The 20673-nt window shown below is 57.6% G+C and overlaps 2 protein-coding genes across 6 annotated transcripts in view; one reads left to right on the forward strand and one right to left on the reverse strand.

Moving 5' to 3' along the window:
• The window catches only part of MED15 (mediator complex subunit 15), a 67309-nt gene extending 52806 nt beyond the window's left edge, over window positions 1-14503 (forward strand). For all 4 annotated transcript variants that reach the window (XM_047696557.1, XM_047696558.1, XM_047696560.1 and 1 more), the window contains 9 exons: window positions 9516-9652; window positions 9751-9878; window positions 10093-10227; window positions 10314-10377; window positions 11251-11317; window positions 11831-11991; window positions 12090-12256; window positions 12736-12834; window positions 13511-14503. In XM_047696557.1, the coding sequence (XP_047552513.1) occupies window positions 9516-9652; window positions 9751-9878; window positions 10093-10227; window positions 10314-10377; window positions 11251-11317; window positions 11831-11991; window positions 12090-12256; window positions 12736-12834; window positions 13511-13647 (1095 nt within the window). In that variant the 3' untranslated portion in view covers window positions 13648-14503. The remainder of the gene's footprint in view (window positions 1-9515; window positions 9653-9750; window positions 9879-10092; window positions 10228-10313; window positions 10378-11250; window positions 11318-11830; window positions 11992-12089; window positions 12257-12735; window positions 12835-13510) is intronic.
• A 640-nt stretch (window positions 14504-15143) lies between these two features.
• Window positions 15144-20516, reverse strand: LOC125081831 (coiled-coil domain-containing protein 74B-like). 2 transcript variants are annotated; one of them, XM_047696563.1, is made up of 8 exons: window positions 20192-20516; window positions 19305-19346; window positions 18213-18269; window positions 17285-17465; window positions 16070-16247; window positions 15914-15993; window positions 15749-15820; window positions 15144-15589 (listed from the first exon to the last, which is right to left on the reverse strand). In XM_047696563.1, the coding sequence occupies exons 1-8, from the start codon at window positions 20448-20450 to the stop codon at window positions 15451-15453; spliced, it is 1008 nt and encodes a 335-aa protein (XP_047552519.1). In that variant the 5' UTR covers window positions 20451-20516; the 3' UTR covers window positions 15144-15450. The 2 variants fall into 2 exon arrangements, with proteins under 2 accessions (XP_047552519.1, XP_047552517.1); XM_047696561.1 differs by having other exon boundaries at window positions 15144-15622; window positions 16070-16259; window positions 20192-20510.
• Window positions 20517-20673: the final 157 nt, after the last annotated feature.

The raw sequence follows: 20673 nt of genomic DNA on the forward strand, positions 1-20673 counted from the left end.
AAGAGGCTCTGCCCTGTGCCGTGTGGCCGTGTGGTGGGATTCCCAGGTGCTGGTGGCAGAGGGAGAATTCTTGAAGCCCAGCTGTGCACAGTGTGCCCTTCTGCTGCGCCTCTCAGCCTAGTGGCCGCACCCTGAGGGCCTCTATGGGTGGTCTGTCTCAGAGTTCGGGCCTGCATTGCTGTGTTGTCCTAGTAGCAGCAGGGCTCCTGGGGTGTGACAGACCTTCCCGGGGGCATCTTTGAATTCACAGCCTTCCTTTGCAGCCTGGGTTGGCACAGTGGACAAGACAAGGCTGCAGATACTCTGATGCAAATACTTGATTTTATTTGTTTATTATTTTTTTTAAAGTAGGCTACACATCGAATGTGAGGCTTGAACTCACAACCCAGAGATCAAGAGTTGTACGCTCTATTGACTGAGCCAGCCAGGCACCCTGACCCAAAAAACCTTTTTTTTTTTTTTTTTTTTTTTTTTTTAAGATTTTGTTTATTTATTTAGAGAGAGAGCATGCACACACTAGCATGGGGGAGGAGCCAGGGGGAGAGGGAGAAAGAACATCCCAAGCAGGCTTCACACCCTGTGTAGAGCCGGATGTGGAGCTTGATCTCGCAACCCTGAGATCATGATCTGAGTCAAAACCACGAGTCGGACTCCTAACCAACTGAGCCACCCAGGTGCCCCCTGACCCAAAAACTTTAAAAAAAGTGTCTATAGAAGATAGAAAGCTGGGGCGCCTGGGTGGCTCAGTGGGTTAAGCCCCTGCCTTCGGCTCAGGTCATGGTCTCGGAGTCCTGGGATCGAGCCCCGCATCGGGCTCTCTGCTTGGCGGGGAGTCTGCTTCCTCCTCTCTCTCTGCCTGCCTCTCTGCCTGCTTGTGATCTCTCTGTCAAATAAATAAATAAAATCTTTAAAAAAAAAAAAAAGAAGAAGATAGAAAGCTGAGGGACATACAGAGAAATATTGTAGCACAGGACAGTTTGGTTTTTTTCCTTATTAGTTCTCTTACATCATTGAGGTCATAATGGGCTGTACATAGGATTTTATAATGGCTTCTTTCTTGTTCTCATTACTGCAGAAGTAAACCATTCTGTAAACTTTTTTTTTTTTAAGTAGGCTCCACCCCCAACATGGGGCTTGAACTCACAACCCGGAGACAAGAGTCATGTGCTCTGCTGACTGAGTCAGCCTGGTGCCCCTCCCCTATAATTAAACACCCTCAGTCAGTGTTACTTTACACTGAATGCCTATGAATATATTCTTATGTCCTTACCTAGTGTCTTGTTCTTGGACCCTGAAATGATTTCCAGTTTTTTGCTGTTTAACTGATAATGCATGTCCTGATGCATGGCCAGGTTCTGGCGGTTCTGTGAGAGAAGTGCTGGGGCCATGGCCCTGAGCACGCAGCCCTCCGTGCCTGGTCTTTCCAGGCAGAGCCGAAGAGAGGCGCCTCTTCACGCTCGCCAGTGCCATGAGTCTGACGGGTGACTAGGGCTCTCAGCCTGGGGTGAAGGTTAGTATTCTGGTGTCCGAGGAAAATTGGTGAACCCTGAGCCCAGGCTCTGTTTTATCTGACATTACTTGTGTAAATGAAAGATGATGTCATCATCACCCATAGTGGAATGTACTAGAATATGACAAGAAATGCACTAACTTCCTTTTCTCCCCTAAACTTTATCTGTGACTGTAGATAAATCCAGAACACAATGTGTCTCCGTTTCCAAAAATACTGAGGCTTTTGTCTCTTAACCTTCTATTCTGTTAGTATATGGAAATTTAGCTACAATTCTCAAGTTACAAAGAATTGTCCACAAAGCACACTTCCCTGACCTGTGTGCAGGTAACCTGGCTGCTGCACGGTGATCTCACACCATGCCTTGGTGCACTACTCGGACCTCGCTCTCCTCTTCCTGGGCCCTGTTGCCCCGTGTCCTGCGGGGAAGCAGGCCTGTAGCCTGCACGGTGGACTGTGAATTCCTTTCTGAGTAGAGGTGTGTTGGTAGTAGTGAACATTGATGCTTGTGAGAATGCAAGGAGTTGCTGGTTGTTGGCTGTGGAGCTCATGTGATCCGGTAAATACTACCAATGTGTTTTCCATTAGGATTTGTGGTTTTAAAAAAAAAATGAACTTTCCCTCTCAGGAGTTCTCAAGTTACGAGAAAAGCAGTCAGTGGCAAATTAGATTTAAGCTTTTCATTCCTTATTACTTCAATTTTTTCCTGGAAAAAGTTTCCACCTCTCTCATCCCACCTGACTGATTTCTCAAGGCCTTTCTTCCCCTGGAGGGGGCGCTGCTGAGTTGCCGGTGGGCTCCTGTGAGTGCAGTACTGGTTGTAAACGGACACTGTTCACTGCTGCCCCAGCTGACCACTGGAGAGCCAGTCCCAGGGACCCTTGCTTTTGGCCCCACTCTCAGTGCAGGCCGTAGGCCCTCCCGGGGAAGATAGGCCTGTTTCCCTGAGTACCCTGTGAGTGCTCGCACACCCCGCCAGTGTCCCACTTTGTGTCTCACGGGCTGGTGGGCTTCATGGGACTGGGCCCGAGTTTTGGCAGACACCGGGACAGTGGCTTCCTGGCCTCCCACCCTGGCAGGTTCTTTGTTGTGTGGCTGGAGGGGCATCCACTCCCCAGCCCAGCAGGTTGGCATCTGCTGCTACTTGTGTCACCCCTGGTGGCTGCGTGTTGTGACCCGTGGGTGTGAGTGTGGAACATGCATGTGATGCCAGAGGCTTCTTGGAGGAGCAGGCCTTTGTCCTGTGTCAGAGCGCTGTCCCTGGCATACCTGCCGTAGGGACTGAGTGGCCATCCGGCCGCCCTGGTCTCAGGGACCAGCTTACAAACCTCCCGTGACAGAGGTTTTGGTTGGGGTTTTTCTCGGATCTGCTTCCTTTCTGCACCCAGCCCTGCTATTTTAGTTGGTTTCATCCTAACGCTTATGAGTGCATGTAGACCCTGCTCTCTAGGGCCCAGGTGTAGGCTCCATTCCCCGACTCTGAGCCCAGAGCTAGGGTGCCAAGGCCACGGGCAACCACCGGGTTCCCATTAGCACAAGACAGGCCCAGACTCACAGCTGTGCTCAGCCTGACTCGGTACCCATATGCTTCTAGAAGTATATGTGGATGGGGAGAACGGTTCCAGAGCACGCTAGAGTTCTGGAGTCTGCAGTCATCTTGTATGCTTAGGACAGACCTGACTCACATCCTTTGAGAGGTGCACCTGGGAGGTATAGAGTGCCAGGCTTCCCTTGCCAACCCTGCCGTGACTGTCCTCACAGAAGGAAACCAGTTCTCTGAAAGCTGCCCAGAGGCCTGAGGAGAGGAGGGTGGTTTGAGTTCAGGCCCTCAAAGGCATTTTGATCAGCCATTTTGACTCCTGAAAAGGAGTCAGGTGCTGCGAGCTGGCTTCTGTGGACTCTTCTGTTTTAACGGTGGTAGACTTCTCATAGTAACTTTAGTGGAGGGCTCTCTTTCTGAGTCTGGCACCAGAGCCTAGTCTCCCAGAACCACCGCCATGGCCCATGAGATTGGGCCCTGAGGGTTCTATGGGCTCGTCAGCAGATCAGAGGTTTGTTGAAGGAGTGCAACCAACAGCACAGAGAGGTCTGGAGGCAGCATTCTTGGAGGCTCCGGTGGGCTCTGGATGCGTGCACAGGCCTCAGTGTTGTGGGCGGGGACATCTAGGCCAGGCTGCCCTGAGCCCCAGAGACCCCTCACCCTTGGGCACTCCCTGTCTCAGAGGCTACACACCCTTCTCCACTTGCCCACACATTGTGTTTCTTGGTGGGATTGCTGTTTTCCCTCTGACCTCAAGACGATCACCACAGCCTTGGCCTGAGGTGGGATGCATGTAAGAGCCCAGTTCCTGCCCACAAGACCCCTGCTGCCATGCAGTCAAGCTCCACCCCTTTGGGCAAATAGCCCTCAGCACAGGTGTTTCTGGGGCAGCACCAAGGGCCCCCAGGAAGCTCAGGGTCCTCTGAGCACCTTCGTGAGGCCCGTCGTGATCGCTGCTGACTTCCTTCACCGTGATTTTCAGAGTGACTTACCAACCTCACTTGAGCTGGGTTTGGGTTATGTGGTGCAGGAGTGAATACCTGGGTTTATTTTCATTTCAGTGTTTTGGATAGTTTTGGTATTTTCATTTGCTGGAGAAGATGGGAGCTAACTTTCTTTTGAAGAAATTTAATGTTTTAGGGGTGCCTGGCTGGCTCAGTTGGAGAATTTGACTCTTGATCTCAGGGTCATGAGTTCAAGTCCTACATGGGGGGTAGAGTTTACTTTAAAAAAAAGTTTTTAAAGTTTAGTGTTTTAGATAGTTATGGTGGGGTCTTTTTCGTGCTAAAATGAAACCGAAGGTAAGCAGAGAGGCTGGCTTTCTTGAGCTGTGCTGTTGATACTGTATAATCATCAGCCATACATAGGTATTTACTTTTAAATTAGTTAAGATTTAAAAAAACTAAAAATTCAGTTTCTTTTTTTTTTTTTTTTCTAAAGATTTTATTTATTTGACAGACAGAGATCACAAGTAGGCAGAGAGGCAGGCAGAGAGAGAGAGAAGAGGAAGCAGGCTCCCTGCCGAGCAGAGAGCCTGATTCGGGACTCGATCCCAGGACCCTGAGATCATGACCTGAGCTGAAGGCAGAGGCTTAACCCACTGAGCCACCCAGGTGCCCCTAAAAATTCAGTTTCTTACATTGAAATTCAGTTACATGTCAAGGGCCCAGGGTGCCATGAGGAAACCAGTGGTTCCTGTAGTGGACAGCACAGATTATAGAACAAGTCGGTCTGTTGTGATGGAAAGTTCTCGGGTACTGTGCTGTTCTACAGTTTACTAGGTGGAGTGTAGAATTTACTATATGCGCTCCTTTCCGGGTGTCCAGAGTCTTCTGTGTGCATCACACTTTTTCAGAGAGCTGAATTCCTGGCTCTCCCATTACCGTACAGCATCTGGAATTCTTCCGTGGCATAGTCATTTAACAGATTGTTGTCATGTGCATTCCGTGGGCCAGGCCCTTTTCTAGGACTTGGAAAATAAAGTGGTAAAAAGGTTCCCTATTCTGATGGGCGTCCCATTCTAGTGGGTTTGCTGTGCACACCCCAGAGTTGCCACTACTGTAAGGTGCCGTTCCTCCTGTCAGGCAGCTGCACCTGTAACCCTAGCAGATGGGCCTGCCCTTCCCCGATGGCCCATGTGCAGGCACCACTGTTGCAGCCCAGGAGCTGGGCTGTCCAGGCAGGGTGGTCATGGGCTGCCGGCCTCGGGCCCTACATCACGCCACCACCGCCACAGACAGGGGCAGGGACCTTCCTGAGGCCGAGGCACTGCCATTTGGCAGCATGGTCTCTTGTAACCCTTCTGCCTCCTGACCCTAAAGAGTTCCCCCAAATGTGCCAAGAGCAGTTCCTCACTGACTGGAGTGTGAGTTCTTCGGCACTGGCCTCCCTTTTGGTAGTCATTGCATGGTGGGAGGCAGAAGTGGCTGGAACCTGCTGGTCAAAAGGCCTTCTGACAGAGCTCACTGGAGGAGCGAGTTTGTGCGGCAGGACGGTGGGTCCGTTAACTGAGGTGGCGTGGAGGGCTGGGCGGCATGGAACCCGGGCACAACTCCCATGACCTAAGGCTGCATGGGGTCCTCCGCACGACCCCTGGCTCAGGGCTCCATCCCTTGCTGCCTCAGGCACCCCCGGCCCCGTTACCTGTGCACCTGTCACTAGTGAGTGTTCCTGTCCTGGTCCCTTTGATTGTCAGTTCTGTGACCTTGAGCTGCTTGTTTTCCTCTCCTGCAGCCTCTGGCGTAGTATCCATCGGGGATACTGAGGTTGGGTTGTTGGGTGTGGGGGAATGACCTTGGCGTCAACACTTGGCGCTGATTTCCATAAGAACATGTCCCTAGCATGGTGAGTATGTGGTACCTGCCAGGCCTTGAATTACTTCTGTCTGTGGACTTGTTCGTTCTCACTGCCATGGGTCACAGGTCACGCATTTAGGAGAACCCCTTGTTGTCACCCCCCTCAGTGGAGGTAAATGTCTGCCACTGGGCCCCCGGCAGTGCTTCAGGCCAGAGAAGTCACCACCCCCTGTAAAAGGGGCCCAGACACTCCATTAAATCCTCGGCCCAGGCTCCACTACTTCTTTTTCCCACCCTGGCCTCTTGGTGGGGTCCTGGCTTCCAGGGTCAGATCTGCCCCCCACACCCTGCCTCCTTCCACCCCTGCGCCAGCACAGGCACACTGTGGTCATTTGGCTGGTCACAGACCTGGGTCCAGAATCGGTGTGCAGTTGCTCTCGTGTCTGTGTCTTGCTGATCGCGTCCCTTCTGAGAACAGCATGCTTATTCTGAAGATGCTTCCTTACAGGTCAGGGCTGCCGCTGCCGTCCCGTGGGTGCCCCAGCGGAGCCTTCGGCAGCCAGCTGCTCCAGGCCCTGGAGTGAGGTGCTTTAGTGCCTGCAGCACCTGTCTGCCTGATTCCTTCCTTGTGGCAACAAACCGGGGTCAGGAGAACAGGCGAACTAGAAGGCCTGTTCTGTCAGCCCTTCAGGAGATGGGGCTCTCAGACACTCTCTGCCCCCAGCCCTGCAGCGTGTCCCATGGCTGTGTCTTCAGACTGGGGGAACACTTCATGACTCCGACGCCCATGACAGAGCAGGATTCTGTGCTGGACACGTGCTGGATGCAGTGCCCTGTGTGGGGGTCCAGGGGTGCAGGGGTGACATGGGGTCCCTGGCAGTGTGAGCAGGTGGTGCCATGGTGGGGTCCATATTCCTCTTTGCTCTGGGGACACATCACGTACAAGGGCCAGGAGGATGGGAATGTTCCAGGGATGTCTGGTGGGCATGGGTTGTCCCAAGATGGCTAGAGGGTATGGTGCCACCAGCATCCCCTGAGGTATCTTCATTGCACTTAGCTCCCCAGATGAGACCTGCTACCCTGCTGCCCAGCATCCTGGCCCTGCCACTCCCCTGTGCTCCGGCTGTGTCCCCTCTGCTTGAACCTTGCCTTCCCCCGCTCCTGCCTTCAGGCTGTTGTGCAGGGTCTCTTCCCAGACACTTGTCCTTGCTCCTTGGGAGAGTAGATGGTGCTGAGATGCCTGAGCTCCTCTGCTAGCCGTGTGACCTTGAGCATGTCCCTTCTCTCTTAATTTCCACTTCCCCTGTGTGATATGTAGGTGACAGTGGGCGGGTGCATTAGTGTCACATGGCATGTGCCAGCCACTGTGACCATCAAGCCTGTGCCTCTGGCAGAACATGCGTGGGGAGGGAAGATGCAGAGCTAGGGCAGCGGTGCTCCCCTCTGGGGGGCTTCATACATCACTGGAGGTGCCCAGCCGTCTCGCTCCTCTCTGCCCCAGCATCAGCCAAACGGAACAGGGTCTCTGTCTCCTTAGCCACTTTGGTTGGCCATTGTTTTCTTGACAGAGACCTTCAGGTTGCGACTCCTTGTCCTGCGTGTGTCTGTGGCATCTCAGGATCTGGGAAGCCTATGAGCCCTGGGCTGACTGGGGAAGGGATCCTGAAGGCCTAGGGAGGGGAATGTGTGTGTTGCCAACAGAATCAGGCGTTTTTCCAGAGGCGCTGTCAGATGTAAAGAGATCTGGATTGGATGTCAAAAGCTTAGGGGTTTCCTATGGTGGCCTGGAGAGTGGCCTGGGGTAGCCTGTGGCTAGATGTAAGAGACAGGCTCGTAGGAGGAAGCAGAAGCGTTGAGCTTGTGCCCGGGTCCGGGGCAGGCTGCTCTTGCCTGTGTCTTGCGGACTCCAATGCCCAGGGGAGCCATGTATGCTCCATGGAACCCAGCAGAGGGTGTGGGGAAAGTGCCCTGTTTCCCGTGGTCGCAGTGCTGAGGGTGCCTTTTAAGATACAGCTTCAGACATTTAGGTGGGAAGTGAACTGTGCAGTGGCCTTCCCCTTGCAGTGGCTTTGTGCTGGCCATGGTGCCCTCACATGTCTCATTTCCCTTAAGAGAAGCACCAGCTTTACACTACAGACAGGAGCTGAACACCTTCTAGAAGGGACATCTGCTGGAGCAAAAGCTAATAAGGCTGGCTGGGGCTCTTCCCTGGGGCAGGTGCAGGTAGGTGAGGCAGGAAGGGGGCACATCAAGAGGCAGTTTCAGGGGCACAAGGTGGTGTGTGGCATCAGGTTGGGGAGAAAGAAAGGGGAGGTGACAATGGGGCCTTTGTAGGAAATCACTCCAGGGGAGTTCCCAGGCCTCGAAGGCTGAGCCCAGGGTATGGAGGCCCCAGGCCTGTAGTTCTCCCTCCTTGGCACCATATGCTTCTTGGCATGGGCTCTTCTGAGATGGCCTGTTCACCTTCCTAGTCCTGGGAGTTTGTTGGTCCTTGGGTGGATTCTGGAGCCTCTTGTCCAGTGCCGGGGGCATGCTGCCCGCCCTGGGACTCAGTGTAGCCCAGCACTGAAGGCAAGCCTTGCCTAGGAGAAGCCTGCTGCACTCAGTTCAATTTAGCTGCCCCAGGCCCTGTTTCTGCCCTCGCTGGCATCACTATGAATCACCTGGGACCTGTTGCTTCACTTGGTAGAACAACCGGGCCTAGCAGCTGGAGGCCTGAGCGTGCATGTTCCTGTCCCCGCCCCGATGGCCGATGAGTGTGTGGGACGGAGGCGCAAACCCCCCGCCCCAGATGGCACAAGGGTCTAGAGTACCCTGAGACAAGCACTGGGCTTCGTCTGCAGAACTGGACAGTCCAAGAGTTGGGGGGGTTGTGGACTAGGCTCCAGGAAGCAGGCTCTGAGGGGGGCTCAGCATGTAGGAGCTTGACTAGGGTGTGGGAGGAGCCCCCTCCTCTGACCCTGGGAAGCCCTGAAACTGGCAGGGAACTTTGGGCTGGTTCTTGCCGGGCCCTTACGCTGCCGTCACCATGTCCTGGGCGAGGCAGGTCTGCTCGCTCTGCCAGTCAAGGGCAGGCTGCTCAGCCACCAGACCGAGGGTCCTCAGGCCACACATGCTGGCAGGGGCTGACACAGGGGCCACTTTGCTCCCATTAACATGAGAGAGGCTCCCACTGTGCCCTGAGAGCTGAGAGGAGCTCACGGAAGCACGTGGGAAGATGGTCCCATCTGTTGCAGGGCAGGGTCCTCACTGGCACGTAGAGGAGAGCAACACAGGCCGGGAAGGCCGGGCAGCACCATCCAAGGCCATAGGCCTTCTCTGGCTCCCCCACCTGTCAAACAGAAACATGGGGATGTCCTATTCCAGCGCAGAAGCCTGTGGACCTCATGGTCTCCCTGCCAAGGAGCAGGAGCTGCCCAGCCGGGCCTTTGTGCCAGCCGCTCATCATCGTGGACTTGTGTGTGTGGCTCCTCGGGGTGGGGCCCTGTGCCCGTGTTGGTATTCATGACACAGGGTGTCTGAAAGAAGGGGTATTTGGGTGAGGCTGAGAGGGTGAGGGGGCTTCTGTGTGCAGATGGGGTCTGTGACACGGGGATGGGGGTGGGAGTGAGGGCACAGCAGGAGTGAGAACGTGTGGCAGATGAGCAGGCTAAGCCCCCTCCACTTCCAGGTCAGCCAGAACAGCCTCACCATGCTGTCCTCACCATCACCGGGCCAGCAGGTGCAGACCCCACAGTCGATGCCCCCTCCCCCGCAGCCATCCCCGCAGCCTGGCCAGCCCAGCTCGCAGCCCAACTCCAACGTCAGGTAGGCCTGGCAGGGGGTGGCCCTCCCCACCTGGCTTCCAGGGCGGGCCCCACCGTGTGCCCCAGCTCACAGGTGCACCTGCTTTTGTTTTGCTGCAGCTCTGGCCCTGCCCCTTCCCCTAGTAGCTTCCTGCCGAGCCCCTCACCACAGCCCTCCCAGAGTCCAGTGACAGCCCGCACCCCGCAGAACTTCAGCGTCCCCTCCCCGGGACCTTTAAACACCCCAGGTAAGTCGGGTTGGGGGTGGGTATGATCCGAGGCCCAGAACCCATCGTGTAACCCACACACAGACCCACAGGTGAAGGGGCTGAGATTCGCCCCTCACCATCTGGAGGCCTCCGCTTATAACAGGGTGGGTGAGCTCTAGATCCCCGCCTGGAGGGTTTGCAGAGAGCCCGGGCTTGTGGGTGGGAGCCGCGCTTACCACGTCATATCCTGTAGTGAATCCCAGCTCAGTCATGAGCCCAGCTGGCTCCAGCCAGGCCGAGGAGCAGCAGTACCTCGACAAGCTAAAGCAGCTCTCCAAGTATATCGAGCCCCTGCGCCGCATGATCAACAAGATTGACAAGAATGAAGGTGCGGCCGGAGCTGGGGCACAGCATGTTTGGGGATGGTGGGGGGATACCCCAGGCACGTGTCTTAGTGGCCCTTCTCTGTCCCAGACAGAAAAAAGGACCTGAGTAAGATGAAGAGCCTTCTGGACATCCTGACAGACCCCTCTAAGCGGTGAGCTTTGCCTCCAGGTTCCTGGAGGAAGGATGGCACTCTGCCCACGTCCGGCTGCATGGTTGGCCCAGCCTTGATGGGCATTTGGTGGTGATGTGGAGTTTAGAGAAGGGGCCTTAGGGCTCCACTTATGTGTGTCTGCTGGGGCTCCAAGCCCCTGGCCCCCTACCTTTGCGCTGCCCCTGACTTACCAGTGGTCTTTGGCAAGTGACTTCATATCAGTTAGCCCGTCTGCAAAAAGGGGCAGCTGTGGCTCACTCAGCTTGGCTGGGAAAATGAAACAAGATGACCCCTTGAGAAGCACTTGTAAGGCAGTGGGGCACTAGCTTCTCGGCACACATGCCCATGCTGGCCAGTGCCAGGGCTGCTGTGAGCACCAGAGCTTGGTCTGCAGTACCGGACTGTGCATGTAGACTGGCCTTTGGGTTTGTCCCTCTCCCTGCCTCTTAGTCTGTGCTCCCTTCTAGAAGGTCTTCTCTGTTCCATTTACTAGACAAAATGCTGGAAATGGCAGAACTAGGCCTCTTGGATCTGGACCACCCTCCGAGCCCTCTTGGATTGATCCTCATTGGAATTCTACGGCTGGGGGGCAGGGCCCCAACCTCTGTCCCTCCCCACTGACCCATCACATTTATGCCCTGTTCTGCCAACCAGGATGGGGCCACTCCTGGGGACAGGACAATCTGTCCTTACACTTTGCATCTAGGAACAGCTGGTCAATGGCTGGGGCTCCTGTGGAGGCTTGTGCTGGCCGAGGCTGCCTCTGTTCACACCAGAAGAAGCGAGGCGGGCGGTGGTTGGAATCAGCACCCGAGAGCCACCAGCGCCCCATCGTCAAGCATGGAGGGTCAGCTACATCCCTTCTCTCCACAGGTGCCCCCTGAAAACACTGCAGAAGTGTGAGATTGCCCTGGAGAAGCTCAAGAATGACATGGCAGTGGTGAGTGGGACACCACGGCCTGGTGGTGTTCAGAGGGCCGCAGGCATCTCTGAGGAGACCGGGACTCACCCCACAAGCGGGAGAAGTGTTCACAGTCAGGAGTGGGTAGAGGGGGCATGCCACTCAGCCTAGGGACCTCGCCCAGGAGTCTTCTTCCAGGTCAGGTCGGCCTTGGGGAAGGAGAGCATGTGTGCGAACATGGGAATGGTCACCCTCCGGCTGTGGTCCTGTGGGTGTTCCCTCCCTCCGCCAGGTTCACAGACTTTTGTGTACGCTCATCTCCACTGTCTCGCTTCCACTTGCCCCTGCCCAGCATGAGGCCCAGCTCTGTGGGGAGGGGCCTCAGGGGAAGGTCAAAGCCACAAAAGGCAGGCGAGTGCATCCAAGATAACTGTATTTATCTCTCGGGGGTAGAGGTGGTGGGGAAGCCGTGAAAGTCTGCCTGTGAGGATGAACCTCAGGGTCTAGAAAGCTTCCCAAGAGTGGGCTGCTGACCCCGCTGTCCTGTCCCAGCCCACACCCCCGCCGCCTCCGGTGCCGCCAACCAAACAGCAATACCTGTGCCAGCCGCTCCTTGATGCCGTCCTGGCCAATATCCGCTCACCCGTCTTCAACCATTCCCTGTACCGCACCTTCGTGCCGGCCATGACAGCCATCCACGGCCCACCCATCACGTATGTGTAGCACAGGGCTCAGGCTTGCACTGGGCCGTGGGCTGTGGGTCATGGGCCACAGCCTAGCCCCGTGTGGTGACCATAGCTGCCTCCTCCAGAGCCCCGGTCGTGTGCACCCGGAAGCGTAGGTTTGAAGACGACGAGCGGCAGACCATCCCCAACGTGCTCCAGGGGGAAGTGGCCAGATTAGATCCTAAGTTCTTGGTGAATTTGGATCCTTCTCACTGCAGTAACAATGGCACCGTCCACCTGATATGCAAGTTGGGTGCGTACTGGGGAGGCGGGGCTGGTGCTGTGGGAGACTGAGTCCAACTTCAGCCCCAGGGTTCTGCCCCTGCCCCTGGCTCCAGAGCAGGCCCAGCCCAGGTCCGCCTGCCCCATCGGGACTCGCACTGTGCCTCCCACAGATAGGTACACACACACCATGCCCCAAGGCCCACCAGCCCCACATCCTTCTGGATCCTCCCACATACCAGGCCTAGGATGTGCCCTGAGGGCCTAGCCTGGAGCCCCCACACTCTCACCTCTTACCCCTGCGGGGGAGGCCCCCTCCCTGCCTTCCAGGTACTGAGCCTGAGGCCCTAGGGAAATGTGGAAGCCTGGGAGTCAGAGTGACCTCCAAACTTTGCAGCAAGCCTCACCAGAGCCTTTTGGGATTCGAAGAGCCCTGTTCGGAGCAGGGCTGTGAGGCAGGGCAGGTTGAGGCCTTGGGCCAGGTCACAGGCACAGCTGCATGTGTTGCAGATGACAAGGATCTCCCGAGTGTGCCGCCACTGGAGCTCAGTGTCCCTGCTGACTACCCTGCCCAGAGCCCACTGTGGATCGACCGGCAGTGGCAGTACGGTGGGTGAGCCGCGAGGACGGCCGTGGTGAGGCCTTGTGGCTGCTCTCTCGGGGCCCTGGTGGGACGGGGTTGGCTCCAGGCAACTAGGTTTCCTCTGGGCTCCCACAGTGGAGCCCACTCCTCCCCTTTCTCTGTCTGCCCCTTTTTGGACAGGAGTAGGTTGCCCAGAAATCACTTGGAGAGAAAGGGGTCTCTTTCTCTATGGTGTTCTATCGGTCTGCAGGGCAGCCATGTGTAGTGGTGAGGAGTGAGCAGGCCCATCCATCCCTGGGGGCCTCTGCAAGGCTGATAGGGGAGCACAGAAGGAGCTAGGGTTCGTGGGGACCCATCTGGGTGACATGGCTTCAGACCAGAGGCCCAGAGAGAGCCCTGTTGATGGGGACCAGTGCCCCTGCAGCTCAGCTGGGGTGTGGGGCTGGGGTCCCAAGACTGCCCCTGAGTGGGGGTCCTGGGCTCCAGACCTGTCCACACTGTAGTTCTCCACTGATACATGGGCATGGGAGGGGAGCCCATCAGCTACCCCACTGTGTGAGGGAGATGGCACCCCTGCTCACGCTGGCTGGGTGGAATGCCCCAGACGACAGCCTGTGTCTATGGGGTAGCCCATTCACAGAGAGTTGCTGTGTGGCCCAGCATCAGGCCCAGCACCGCTCATGGCCCACTGCTCTGTTGCAGACGCCAACCCCTTCCTGCAGTCGGTGCACCGGTGCATGACCTCGAGGCTGCTGCAGCTCCCCGACAAGCACTCGGTCACAGCCCTCCTCAACACCTGGGCACAGAGCATCCACCAGGCCTGCCTCTCTGCTGCCTAGCCACCCAGCCGCTGGGGACCGCGGGGAGAGTCAGCGGCCTTGTCAGGGCCACAGAGGACTTGTACCTCGTGTCGGACATTTCTAGGTGTTGGCTCCCTTAGAGAGCCTGGGCTTAGATTAGCTTTCCTGCTTTTATCTTCTGCCTTGGGGACTTGCCAGACATCCTCCCACACTTGTACATGACGAGGGCAGGTGGCTGTGGGGCTGGCTGCATCAGTGATGGGGTTGGGACATCCCCCAGGGAGTCGGACATGCCACCAGCCCTGTGTGCTCCTCCCTGGGCTGCTGTCCCCTCGGCCTCTCCAAGGCCCATGTCCTTCCTCAGTAGCACGGGGGAGAACTCCGGGTCTTGTTAGGGCCTCTTATGTGTGTGCACCAGAAACACATCCTGTTCCTGTAGGGGAACATGGAGAGCATAGGAAACCCTGAAAACGCACACAGAATTCTCTGGTCACAGTTTTAGGTTCAGACCCTGCCACCATGGGCATGTGGGGCAAGCCACAGGGAAGCTCCTGGATCCCAGGGCGCTGGCCGAGTCTCAGAGGGAAGGTTGGCCTGCAGGTGGTTGCAGATCCCCTGCAGGCACCTGGGCCTCATACCTCATGGCATTCTCCCTTCAAGCCATGGGGGTCTGCTCAGCACTGTGGGGGAGCCTGGGGAGCAGGGCCACCTGGGTGGATCCTGTCCCTGGCACCATGCCCACTCTGGGGTCAGGGCTCAGAGCTGTTCCTGAGAGCGAAGAAGGCTCCCTGACAGGGCATCAGCCCGCCAGCCCTCTGGGGTTGAGAGGGTCCCCCTTTTCTATGTGCACTACCATGTCATCTGTGGTTCTTACAATAAATTTATTATTCCTGTGTTTGTCATGAATTTGTCACCGTTTCCCCTCCCCTCTGAAAGTCTGGGTACTACTGTCCAGTGAGGAACATTGTTGGGGCTGAGCCCGGTTCCCCACCTTGGGGATGGCCATGGAGATCCAAATCTTAGTTCACCCTTTTTTGAGTGTCAGGGCCGTAACCTCACCCAGGTTTCTGGCCGGGTTCCTGCTGCCAGAAGCAAGAAGAGGTAGAGATAAGTGCTGAGGAAATGGGCCTGGAGCACAGTCCTGCCAGGGGCAGGCGGACGCGACACTGACTGCACCCATGAGCCATAGGACGCTGTGGTTGTGGGGGCCCTTGGAGCAGGAGTATCACCGGGTGGGGTTCCAGAGCCCCGGAGAGGGCCGCTCCCAAGGTGCCGTGGCCCTCCGTGTTGGAGGGCAGGCCCGGCAGGATGGCGCATCAGCTGTGTTTGTCACCCTGGAAGCTGGCCGGCACCAATGGGGAAGAAGGCGTCTCGCCCTGTGCACAGGGTAGGAACTCCCCTGCACGCTTGCCCGCCTTGGTGAGCCCGGAGTCCCAGGCACCCCCACCAGGCCCCTCCCACTGCAGGAAGCAGAGCTAGGGGCACAGAGCAGGGCAGTGATGCCCGACGGCAGTGAGGGATGAGACGCACAAGTGGAGAAACGAGCTTTATTTCCAGTCTTCAGTGGGGTAGGGTAATAATTCTTTCATAATGTGTTTTCGTGTAAACGCAGAATAGCAAAATACCGAGCAAGAAAATACAGTTTCCCAGTTCTGAGACCCAAGTACTTTATCTGCCACGAGTTTTATCTGGAATTTCAGTTAGCCTAAACGTATGAGAATTGTCTGTAAGTGCTATCTAGAGAGGGTGAGGATCTCCAGCGGGCGGGGGGGGGGGGGGGGGGGGGTTGGTCACAGGCCTGGCCGAGAGCTGCTGTGCAGGCACAGATGGGCGCCGCTGGCCTCAGAGCACCGAGCGGTGCAGCCGCCGGCTCTGCACCACCTGCAGCCTCTTCTGCCGCTCGGCGAAGTTGCTCTTCAGGGTCTGCTTCAGCGCCGGCAGGATGGAGCGCTCCGCCACGGGCATCGGGCTCAGAATCAGGCTGTTCAGGCAGAGGGCGGGCACTGCAGAGCCCCTGGGAACAGGAGCCCAGCCCAGTGCAGCCCCAGGCAAAGCACAGAGCCATCTGGGTCCCAGTCCCTTCCGTACCCCATACGGGGTTTGGAGGTCACCTCAACCTCCCCCTGCCAATGCAACTCACCATTTCTTGGGGATGCCCTTGGTGGGGACCTTGGGGAGCTGCATGGCTCCCGGGTGAAGGGCCTCCTGGTCCCTGGTGAGGGAGGAGTCAGCAGTGAGCCCCAGAGGAGAAGACCTCGCTGGGGTAGGGTGGGGTGGGGTGAGGGCTGCGAGGGCTCTCACTCACTTGGGAGAGCTGGGCCCAGGCTCCTCAGGGGCAGCCTTGGGTCTCTGATTCTCTTCAAGGAGGGCCTTGAGGTGTTGCAACTGGAAGGCAGGGATAAGAGGGGCAGTGGGCAGGCTCCGCAGAGGTCGGGGGGCAGATTGGGGTCCCGAGCCTCACCTCTTGGGCCTGCAGGAGGTTGGCATTCCACAGCTGGCGGATGACAACCTCACATTGCTGAATCGTGGTGGGCTTGCGCAGGTATGGAGGCAGGCTCATCACGGGGGGCTGCTTGCCCTTGTGCTGGTTGCCTGCCATGGAGCTCGCCACTGCACTGGAGGTCTCCCCTTCTTCCTCTCTGGAACAGTCACTGCAGCAGCCTGGAGCTAGCCTGCCAGGCTTGGTCTAACCACCCCCACCTCTCTTCTGGGCAGCTCCTGCTCCAGCCTGAGGCTGGTGTGGGGAGGAGGGGTGTCCACACAGCCTCCTCAGGGACTGGTTCCCTTCTGCTGACCAGGGTGCTCCTGGCACCAGGTGGGGGGGCTCCGGTGCCAGCTGGGACCTGGGCCCATCCCTTCCTCCTCTCTCAAGGTGCCCTGAAGTTTCGATGTGGTTCAAGCTGCAGGGCCACCCTCAGTCCTGACCCCACACCTGTGAGCCTGGTTGAGAGAATCTAAGGACTGTGCCAAGAAGCGGAAGCCTGCTGGTTGCCCTACCCAGGGCACAATAGGGTCTCTGATTTTGGATGCAAAGTCCAGGTTCCTGGGGCGCCTGGGTGGCTCAGTGGGTTAAAGCCTCTACCTTCAGCTCAGGTCATGAGCCCAGGGTCCTGGAATTGAGTCCTGCATCAGGCTCTCTGCTCATCGGGGAGCCTGCTTCCTCCTCTCTGTCTGCCTGCCTCTCTGCCTACTTGTGATCTATCTGTCAAATAAATAAAGTCTTAAAAAAAAAAAAAAAAAAGTCCAGGTTCCTTGCTGTTTTCCAGGGCAGTCCCAGAAACTCAGTTATCAGCCCAGTCTTGCTGTGGCCTGCCAGGTCTGCGCCTCACAGAGCCGAGCACACTTCCCGGGGTGAGCCCAGGAACCCGACTTACTTATTCCCCAACTTGGCGAATAGCAGGGTAATTTAAAGGCCAAATCACTTTGTTCCATGTCTGTGAGAAAACGGTTTTGGAGGCTGCTGTTGGCATCCTCGTGTGGGCTTGATTCAGCATAGGGACCCTGCAGACCCCCTGGGGAAAGAGGGAAGGCAGTGCCCACTGGATGGGCAAGCCTGGAGCAAGTCTGCGTTCACCGGCAGACTGGCCCATTTGGAAGGGCTGAGCAGCTGGCTGGTGGCAGAGTGTAAGCTTGGTAAATGGAGCGCTGGGCCCACGGGGTCTGGGCGAGCCCTTACTTGGCCGGCCCCTGCATCCCTGGGGCTTTGTCCAGCTTGCTGTTGCGGAACAGGGCAGCAACTGGGGTCTCTTCTTCCAGGTCCATCTTCTGGGGAACGTCAGATTTCGAGTCTTGCTTCTTGGAGAAGCTGAGCTGGGTCCGGGCCTTGCCTTGAGAGTTGGCAGCAGCCAAGGCGGTCACTGGGCATCGAGAACCCGTGCCTGAGTCGCCCAGGATCAGCCTTGTGTGCCCATGGAGTGCCTGTCCCCTGCCTTGGTTTCCACCAAGAGATGGTAACAGAGCCCCCATCGGGGGGCTGCTGGGAGATCCAAACCCAAGGGTCTGAGGGTCTGTGAAAAGCTGGCTCCATGTACTCAGGGAAGGCCAGGGCTGGGGGTGGCCCCACAGCTGTTCCCCGACTCTGAAGCAGTGCCCCATTTGGGGCAAAATGACACTGAGTGGGAGGTCTGGGACCCAGCCTGCGCCAGTGTCCTTTCCAAGGACAATGCCCACTGCCTGCCTGGGGCCCGCAGAGAAGGGGCAAGGGCTGCTCCTGCGAGGACGCCTGGCCTCAGGAAGGCAGAGTGGGAAGAAGCTATCAGCCCCTAACTCTGCAAAGGACACCACAAGCCCAGAACTCTAGGCGGAGCCGCCTCTCCCCACCCCCCCGCCTCTGCTTCCTGTCTGCTTGGTGGGGCAGGGCTTCTGCCAGGCCACCTGTGTGCCACCCCTCCCTGGAAGACCACTTAGTGAGGCACAGAGGCTCCTCTTTCTGTATGTCGGGGGGCATCTGCCGTAGGGCCTTGTGCCCCATGTTGGTGTTCACTCCCTTTGTAGCCAAGCCCATGGGGCTTTCAGCGCCCCACATTGGCCATTGGGCCCAGGTCCTCATGAGGCATGTGCCCCTCCCCCGACCCCGAGCTCACAGAGGGTGCTGGTGTGCTCACCTGACGTCGAATTTGAGACGGACTTGATGGAATGAAAGCTGGAACTGGAAATGCTGCCTGTGGGAGAAGGCACAGGGTCAGTTGGAGATGGCAGGAATGCCGCTTCCATCCTAGTGTCCCCAGATGCCTCCGTCCCCGCTCCCCTCCATGGGTGAGGGGCCCGCCACCTGTGCCGGCCTATGTGCTCACACAGGGCCCTCCCCAACTCCGGTGAGACAGAGCCAAGGCCGGGGGAAAGGCGATATCTTGAAGGGCCATCCAGAAAGCAGTGGGCTTAGGCCCAAAGGAGCCCTGAAGGAGGATGACCTCTTCTGAGGTCCCACTGGGGACCCCTGGCATCTCGGGACTGGGACCACCAACAGGCCCTGCCACTTGCCGAGGACAGCTCACCGGAGCTGCTCCTCCCTGTCGGAGGAGGGCCCACCACCACACCATTCTCTAGAATGGTCCCCTAGAAAAAGAGCCCTGGACACCTCCCAAGACTGGGGCTCCAGGCTAGCACCACCCAGACTGGGCCCCAAAGGTAAGTGGGGAGAGAAGGCTGGGCTGGGGGACACGCAAAGTGAATGGGCTACTATCAGGATGAGGAAGGGCAGTGGGTAAGTGGCTGTGGGTCTCTCCATCTCCACTGCCTTCACCCAGCCCTCTTGGTCACTGTGGAGATGGCAGGGAGGCTCCCTGAAAGGACTGTGCCTTCCTAGTACAGAGCCTTCTGTGCTAGGAAGTGACGGGCCAGAGGCCCAGGGCTGGGGCTGCCCAGTGCTTGCCAGCCTTGCAGAGGGAGCCTGGGGCCTGCCATAGCCAGAATCCAAGTCAGAATCCATCAGAGCAGCAAGGCTAGGGAGGGCAGCTGCTCTGCCTGTTTCCCTGCTGCACAGACCTCAGGCCTTGGGATCCCCGAGAGCCCCACCTCTGTGCTTCAGTGCACAGTCGCCCAAACCATGGCTGGGGGCAGTGGCATCTCTCCAGGTCCCCCAGGACCCCTCCTCACTGGGATAGGCCAGTGCAGCTATCTGGGTGAACACAAGCAACCCAGGAGCTGCTCCAGACATCAGTAACTTCCCATCAGGCACCCGAGGGCCTCATTCTTACCTTTCTTTGGCTTCTGATTCATTATTAGCTTGTAATGGAGATCTGAAAGCAAACACATGCTTCGGTCATTTCTGAAGCTGCTGCCAGTTTGAGAGAAGAGGTCTGCCTTGTCCCGGGTGCTCCCCTCCTGCTGAACCCCTGAGAGACTTCACCTTGACTCAAAACTCCTTATGTCAAGGGGAGGTGGAGTCCTGACATAATGGGTACCCCTTGATCTCATACTTAGCACTTCAAGTAGACAGCAGGAGAAGGGTGGGGAGAAACTGAGGTAGGACTAGGTGTGTGGGGGGAAGAGCTCCAGCTAAAACATAAGGGAGAAGAGAGAGGGAAGCAGCGTAAAAGACAGGTTCCGCTTCAGGCCTGGCCCATGGGGGTGAGGAGCCACAAGCAGGGCAAAGTTAGGAAGGCCTTGCCCTGAGGAGACTCGTGTATGTGGGAGAGCTGGATGGTGCCGCGCATATAGGTCCTTGATTTGGGGGCATTTAGTTTGTGAAAATCATTGAGCTGTATGCTCACACTTTTTACTTCCACAAAAAGTTTTTTTTAAAACAGGCGGGCCTGATTCCTAGAGACGAGACAGCCACCGGGCTTACTGTGGGAAATGCCACGGACAGGCTGCCCTGCCAGATGGCTAGATGGCCCCGACGCACCCCGACCCCCAAGACCACCCTGGTTTGGGGCCGATGGTGGGGGAAGGGAGTCCAAGCCCCGCGTGGCAGGACCCGGGGTTTGGCTTGCTGCCCTGTGTCTGTCCTCCTTAAAACCCTGCGTGTTCTAGAGTCCACGCGTGTTTCCGAGCTGGAGGCACTCGAGGGCAGCAGGTCTGCGTCCCCTCGGGCCCCAGCGGCGGTGGGCGCCCCAGCCGCGGCCCCGCCGCTCGGACTCACCCTTGTTCTCCCGCTTGAGGTACTCGATCTCCTCGTGGAGCTTGACCAGCGTCTCAGAGTGCTGCTGCTGCAGGAACTGCAGGCTCTTCTCCAGGTCCAGGACCCGCTTCTGCGCCTCGCTGTGCCCAGCCTGCGCGCCGTGCTGTCCGGAGTGCTGGACGACCGCGGGCTGGCGGGGGCGCGGGCGTGACGCGCCCCGAGAGCCCGGGATCCCCGAGCTGGGGGGCCGCTGCCCGGCCGCCGCCACCCCGGCGCTCATGTAGCAGCTGCTGCACGCCCACTCGGTTGCTGGGCTGCCCCGGCTAGGCGCCGCGTCGCCATGGAAACGGGCCCGAGCGAGGGGGCGGGGCGTGCGAGTGGGCGGGGCTCGCGTCAACTTCCGCCTCAGCCCTAATACCCTGACTTAAAAGGTATCCGCCTTTAGGGTAGGTCTTAATTTTGTAAGCTTGTTTGTTTTAATAGTTCACTTTCTGAATGGATGC

The sequence above is a fragment of the Lutra lutra genome, chromosome 12 (genome assembly GCF_902655055.1).
Source record: "Lutra lutra chromosome 12, mLutLut1.2, whole genome shotgun sequence".
NCBI lineage: Eukaryota > Metazoa > Chordata > Mammalia > Carnivora > Mustelidae > Lutra > Lutra lutra.

Coding starts and splice junctions, on each gene's coding strand:
- LOC125081831 (XM_047696561.1), bottom strand. CDS start 20,450: ATGAGCGCCGGGGTGGCGGCGGCCGGGCAGCGGCCCCCCAGCTCGGGG. Junction 17,466..18,212: donor CGTCTCAAATTCGACGTCAG/GTGAGCACACCA, acceptor CTCGATGCCCAG/TGACCGCCTTGGCTGCTGCC. Junction 15,623..15,748: donor AAGGGCATCCCCAAGAAATG/GTGAGTTGCATT, acceptor TCCTGTTCCCAG/GGGCTCTGCAGTGCCCGCCC.